General features: G+C 44.3%; 1 protein-coding gene across 1 annotated transcript; it reads left to right on the top strand.

Annotated features, from left to right (window-relative positions):
* The first annotated feature begins 1,935 nt into the window (after window positions 1-1,935).
* Window positions 1,936-6,641, top strand: ARL11 (ADP ribosylation factor like GTPase 11). Its single transcript, XM_054586595.1, is given in 4 exon segments — window positions 1,936-1,953; window positions 6,065-6,292; window positions 6,295-6,388; window positions 6,391-6,641. Coding segments are annotated over 4 exon segments (591 nt in total).
* The last annotated feature ends 244 nt before the right edge of the window (window positions 6,642-6,885 follow it).

Raw genomic sequence — 6,885 nt, 5'->3', positions numbered from 1 at the left:
TACTTGTTCTGGGGTTGGATATGCCCAGGCAAGGCCACGCTGTAAACCAAGGCTGGCTGCTGCTAGTTCTGGGGCCACTTAGTGAGAGGTCCAGGGCTTTCTGAGGCCCGATGCTGCTTGATTGAGAGAATTTAGGAAAACCTGAAGCATGAACCAAGACAACCCATTCACATGGAAAAGCCACTGGAAACAGTTTGGTTGGGCCTGAAAGTTAAATGGGATGGGGCCTCAAGGAATCACCAGGATGGGGAAACAGAGTAAGCTATGTTGATAGAGACACAGATATGGCACCCACCTACTGGCTCTGTGGGGTGGGGTCTTATTGAAGGAACACTGGCCTCCACCAGCACTTCTGTCTGTGAGAAAGCTTCCCTCCAGCTCTCACCCAGATGCCAAGTAACTCATTTCCTCCTCGTATGTCTCTGGTGCATTTCCAGCTGCTGCCACCCATGCTGGAGCTCAGAGGAAGTGAGTCTGAGAAAGTCCGTGTACAGATCCTTTAAGAAAAACTGTCTGGGATTCCAGAAACTTCCACCTTCCTCAGCCTCAATCCTTGCTGGCTTTTATAGTTAGAATATATGGGGACTTCTTTTCCTGGCAGTAACTCGGGGCTGGGGGGCCTGGTGTGGCGCTGGGACCCCTCACTCCTTAAGGGGGGACCTCTTCAGCTGAGATATCCCTCCTGATTTTTGTCTGCCACACATGGCTGTGTGGTCAGCCCATTCTTCATCTCTTCCCCTTCTACCAGTCTCAGTGTGGTATCTTCTTTAATTCTGTAGTTGTAGGGCTTCCATTTGGCTCCATTTCAGGTGGTTCTGAATGATGGTTTTTCTGTAGTTTACTTGTAATTTCAATGTGGTTTTGGGAGGAGGCACGTACCATGTTTACCTATGCTGCCATCTTGACCAGAAGTCTGGATGTGGATTTTTGACTGCAAAGGAAGTTGACATGTTGTTCCTGACCCAATGTTGTTGCATTGCTTAGTGTCTCATGTGTTGCCTAATAAATGACAGTGACAGATGGAGTTAAATGTCTCAGAGAACTTTAAACTTTAGCATGATTGGAGTATTGACTCTCATCGCAACACTTCCCAAAGACAACTTTCACATGCTCCCTCACATCACTCACTGGGGAGGTGGACCTTAGGGGAATTGGGTAACTGCTGCCGCCTGTAACATCTTTTCCCTCCCAACAATCCTTGATAGTGCAGATGGCTAACAAATTCTGATTGAAAGAAGATTGAATAGAGTGATTAAATTTCTCCAAGTATGTTACCATTTGGGAAAAAAAGATAAACACGAAAAACTAATGTATCATACTTGCCTATATATGGACACTATCCCTGGGATAATACCTAAAAAATTGATGGTGTGGGTTATTTCCCAGGGAAGAATTTGGATGACTGGAGGACAGGGATGAGAAGGAGAATTCCCTCGACACTCTACCCTTTTGTACCTTTTGAATTTTGTATAGATAGTTTGAATACAAATAAAATCTGAGTTTAATTGATACAGTCCTTGGAAATAAGTTATTAACTTAAGTATTGCAAATTGAGAATGTGAGCAACTAGAAATGAGGACACAACAAACAGAAAGGCAGGGGGACTCTGGAGCCCAGGAAAAAAAAGAGGGCTGGGAAGGAGGAATTTGTCATCATTCCTTCAGCACTTTCCAGGGGAACAAAGCTCTCACTCTCATCCTCTCCTTCCTTGGATTTATCTGTAGAGAGGAGAAAAGAAAGTGATCGCCAGGCTTAATCCATGATAAACAATCTTTTAAAACCACCCACCTTCCATTGTTTTCAAAGAACATGTTTGCACATAGCTTCCGTGGTTGATTTGCTCAGCACCCTGTGTATCTACCACGTGGCCCTCCTTCACCTGCTGCCTGCTCTAGGTATGCCGTACAGAAAATGGATCCCTGATCTTGAGCCAAAATGGATCCCTTTGGAAATGTGAGAAGTTGCATTCTGGCTTATAAATTGTTTCTTTGTGAGTGAAATGAATATGCCTTGACTCTCCAGACCTGACTGCCTGTATGAGAACTGGCACAAGTATATTTCTAAACTCACAGTCTGAGCCATGGGTCTCTATTCAGTGGCTCTCTTGGGAAGCCGAATTTCCTGGAGGCAATAGAGATGGGATCCAAAATCCTTGTCTCTCTGGGTATCTGTGAGTCCAGCAGAGCCCCCCTTCTAGTAGCTACTCACAGGCTTACAAAGGGGCTGTGTCTCTTGCCAACCACACCTCTACTTTTAATGGCTCCACTTTCCTTATTTCATACTAGTAACCTGAGACTAGGTGACTTATTTTGTGCTAAATATTTGATGTGTCTTAACTTAGTTAATCCTCCTAATAACCCTTTAAGTTAGATGCCATTTTTATAATCATCACCTGCATTTTACAGAAAAAGAAACTGAGGCACTGAGAAATTCAAGAACAAGCTTGAGGTGACGTAGTAACTAAGTAGTAGAGGTGAACTGTACTCCCAGGTAACCCCAAATCAAAGTCTATGCTGTTACCCTATGTTCCCTGTTGCCTTTCTGGGCAGCAGCCCTTCTAAAGCCTCCCACATTAGGGTTTCAAAGAAAAAAACTTCCCTCTTGTTGAAATAAAGGGATGAGGATGGGGGAAGGGTTGGGGTTACTCAGCCTACAATCACCTTTGGTTACAATTAGGGTCATACTCAACATGATTGTTGTTTTCCTGGCTCTCACATTCTCCAGCTAATACAGGACCTTAGCCCTCAAGAAAGGCTCCTTTACATCTGGGAAAGCCTGAACAGCCCTGACAGGTCCTCCCCCTGAATGCCTGTCTAGGCCCTGGAGGACACGTATCTCTCTAAGAGCCAATTGGTGTCACAGAGAGGACTTCAGATGCCCTGTATGCTAGCCATGTGGCCCTGGTACCCCTGGAATCCTTGGGACAGAAGGCCAAGGGAGTGTTCATTCCATAACTGTGTCACTGGGTAGGGGGCCACTCAGCCCCCAGGCAACCTGGTATGGTGCCTGTGAGCCCCTCAACTCAGTGGCTTCTTCAGCTTCTGCCTGCTTCCCCTCCCTTCCTGGGGCTCAGACATGGAAACCAGTCAGGGTAGCACCACCTGGCTCCCCTGCACACCTAATCCTTAGCCTGCTATGTCCTTATCCCCTGCCAACCCTATCCCTTCTGCAAATTAAATCCTGGCAGGGTTCCTACTGATTTATCAACCAAGCTTGTGTAGGACTGAGTTGCAGCTTGGTCCAATTGAGAAAGACAAGCTCTCCTCTAGACAGTTCTTTATTGCTTTGAGGCTGTCCTAGGATAATGACAAAGATTCTTTGCTTAACCAGACTTTGGTCAGACTCCTGAAACTTATCCTAGGCCCATCTGTGCACCTCCCTGTAAAATCGAGTTTTAGCAAGAATCCTGCTAAGCCATTTTAACCAGAAAACCCACCCTTGATTTCTGTTTACCCTCCATAGCTGATCAGGTTCCTCATTCTCTACCATCTCCCAGGTAATGTCTGATTGCCCTGGCCTGCCTTCAGAAAGGATCTTTTTATACAGTTTAGCCAGAACTGCTCTCCCCATTATCCCTGATGATCCTTTTAGTAATTTTCCATTTGCTGACCCCCACCCTGCTCCTTGGCTATAAACCTCCACTTTCCCAGGTTGTATTCAAAATTGAGCCCAATTCTACAGTGAGGTCTGTTCTCCCCTATTGTAACAGTCTTGAATAAAATCTGTTTTTACAGTTTTAACTACCTTCCAGCTCTGATTTTTCTTTGACAATAATTCTACCCCTAGTATCCCTTCTCTTACACACCCTGACCCTTGAAAAATGACTATGGCCTACAACCACAGACACTCAAAAGAACAAAACAACAATAACATCAAGAACAGTACAACACAGTGGTGTGCATAATACTCTGAGTATCTGACTTTTCCTCACTGCTTCCTCCTGTTAGAATACAGTAGTCTAATGACAACAATTACAATAGGGTGTTTTCTGTTTACAAAGCACTTGTTCATCACCCTGGCCACTGTTGCACAGTTGGTTGGAGTGTCATCTTGTAAACCAAAAAGGCTGTGGGATCAGTTCCTGCTCAGGGCACCTGTCTAGGTTGTGGGTTTGATCCCCATTTGGGGTACGTGAGGGAAACAACCGGTTGACGTTTCTCTCACATCAATATTTCTCTCTTTCTCACTTTCCCTCTCTCTAAAAGTAATAAAAAAGTGTCCTTGGGTGTGTATAAAAAAAAGCAAGAAATAATATCAACAATAAAAAATAATTAAAAAAGGGGGAAAAAACAACCCCCCCAAACAACAACAAAAACAAAGCACTTGCTCAGTGAGTAGCATGATATGTTGAAAGAGATAGCTTATAAATCTTAGCAAGCTCATGAGACCTAACTTGACTGAGCCTATTATTTCATTTGTAAAATGGTAGAATCATAACCCCCGACTTGGTTCTTGACATTTTAATAAAATAGTGTGTGGAAAGCAGAAAGTTCTGCACAAATGTTACTGCTTATAAGACCCAAAATGCTGCAACTCAAGATTCAAATCAGATAGCTACAGAATCAATGACTTCTGATTGGAACAATTTTTCAAACATTGTATTTTCTGGGGGCTATCATTTTACTGGAAAAATATAATGACACTGTTCAAGAAAAAAATTCAGCAATATATTTAAGTGCCCATAGCTCAACCACATTGACACAACTTTTTTATTTTTATGCTTTATTTTCAACATAGATTTCCTTTTTTAAAAAAGAGTGTTTTAATCATACTTAGGTAGTTTATAAAAAAAGCATGTGTGGTTTCAAGCCAAAAAGAAACTTGGGGCACTAGAAAATCCTTGAGGCCTAAGATGAAAGAAAAAGTCCAATTCTCATATTTCTCCACTGAGGAAGTCACAGATTATTAGAGGAAGAACAAAAGAAAGGGGCTGAACTTGGGCACAGCTGTGAATGTAGTACCTTTCTTCCTGCATCGAATCTGAGCCCTGTATGCTACCCAGGAAACTGAGTTGGTGCTGCACCTCGCTCTATCAAGAGCTGAAGAACTGGGGATATCTTTGTGACATATCCCCAGTGGGGGAACTGCTGGGGAGCCCCAGAGTTGAGGAAGGGACAGTGAAGCCTGCCTCACCCCTTAGCCACCTGGAAAAAAAAGGAAGCAGAAAAAGGAGAAATGACAATCCTTCACATCTCACTCTTGGCACATTATTGACCAGCAGCAGCATGGGGGAAGACTGCTGCAGAGGAGGAGTTTCAACCACTATCTAACAACACTGAGGTAATTATAATTTTTACTCTTCTCCCTGGCATGAGGAATGAAAAGAGGCTGTCTCATTTTCCTCCAGGGTCAGCTGAAATATACTCTTGGGGTGAGAGGTATCTTCATCTGCCCCAGCCAATGTTTCCCCTGGCTAAATGGGGAACAAGTCTTAGTCTTAATATAGGATTTTTGAAGAACAGGAATTGTGTTCTATAGGTAATTTACTTGGTAAGACAATGGAGAAACCACTTTGCTCTGACTGATAAATGTGTCCCCAGCCTACAGTATTTATAGCCACTGTTTACAAAACACAGTGCTGGTCCTGTTGAGAGTTCCAAAGGCAGCAGAAGCTCCCATAAGCTGGCTGTGCTCTTCACTTCATGCACGGAGCCAAGACAACTTTTGTTTCAAGGTTTAGGCTTACAAGAAGGAAGACAAAGGCTAGAAACTCAGACTAGCAGGAATTAAAGACATCTTTCAATATTTCTACTGAACTAGGTTTGTCTAACTGGAACTCCACTTTGTCTCCTTGCTATAACTACCAAAGGATGTGAGCCTACATTCCTTGTCTTTCAGGGGACCCTAACCTCTTCTCTGAAACAGGCTACCCCAGACATATGTCAGTCAATGGTGACTCACACACCCTTATTTCCTGGCCTTTCAGAGCCCAAGCCTGTGTTTGAAACCTGTAAAGACACTTTCTACTTTTAGAGTAGAAACTCTTCTTCCATGTACCTGCATGAATCTCTGTGTTTCATCAGAAAAGAATGGCTGATGTCTGCATCTGGTCTTTCTCCTCCAGGATTTAGCAGTGGTCACCAGGGGTTCTGTGATTTCCTGAGATCACATAGCGGAAGCCCAAGTGGTGATGATGGGCCTTGACAGAGCAGGCAAGACCATGCTCCTGTACAAACTGAAGGGCTACTAGGTGGTGGACATCCTACCCACCATTGGCTTCAATGTGGAGCCTCTTGAGACCCTGGAGCATGTGTCTCTGACTCTCTGGGATGTTAGGGGTGGGGGTTGGGGTAGACCCAGCTCAGGGCCTGCTGGAAGGACTACCTGGAAGGCACAGATATTTTTGTGTATGTGCTAGATAGCACAGATGAAGCTGACTTGCCTGAGGCATGGCTGAGCTCATGGAATTCTTGGACAACCCCAGCATGGCCAGTGTCCCTTTCTTGGTGCTGGCCAATAAGCAGGAGATGCCTGATGCTCTGCTGCTGCTTGAGATCAGAGACAACCTTGGTCTGGAGAGATTCTGGGACCACTGCTGGGAGTTCTGGGCCTGCAGTGCTCTCATGGGGGCAGGGCTGCCTGAGGCCCTGCAGAGCCTGCAGAGCCTCCTGAAATCCCACAGCCATTATGTCTTCAGGTGAGCACCGCGGGTCAGTGAACATATAGAGCAAGAAGTCTTGTTTCAGACAGACCACCTTATCTTTGCTTATAAGAACTGTAATAACTGGCTTGTCTTTGAGACAATTGTAAACTCAGTTTACCAAACAAGAAATCCTTTAATGCTTGGACAGTATGTTTTCTTCTTGGGACTTTATGTTACAGGTGTTCACATTGAAAATCAATTGTTCTTTGAGTAATGATACTCTAAAGAAAAAAATCATATGC

This window comes from Pteronotus mesoamericanus, unplaced genomic scaffold, assembly GCF_021234165.1.
Source record: "Pteronotus mesoamericanus isolate MK-2021 breed Mesoamerican mustached bat unplaced genomic scaffold, CSHL_Meso_final contig_94, whole genome shotgun sequence".
Taxonomy (NCBI): domain Eukaryota; kingdom Metazoa; phylum Chordata; class Mammalia; order Chiroptera; family Mormoopidae; genus Pteronotus; species Pteronotus mesoamericanus.
This window is presented reverse-complemented; position numbering and strand designations above follow the sequence as displayed.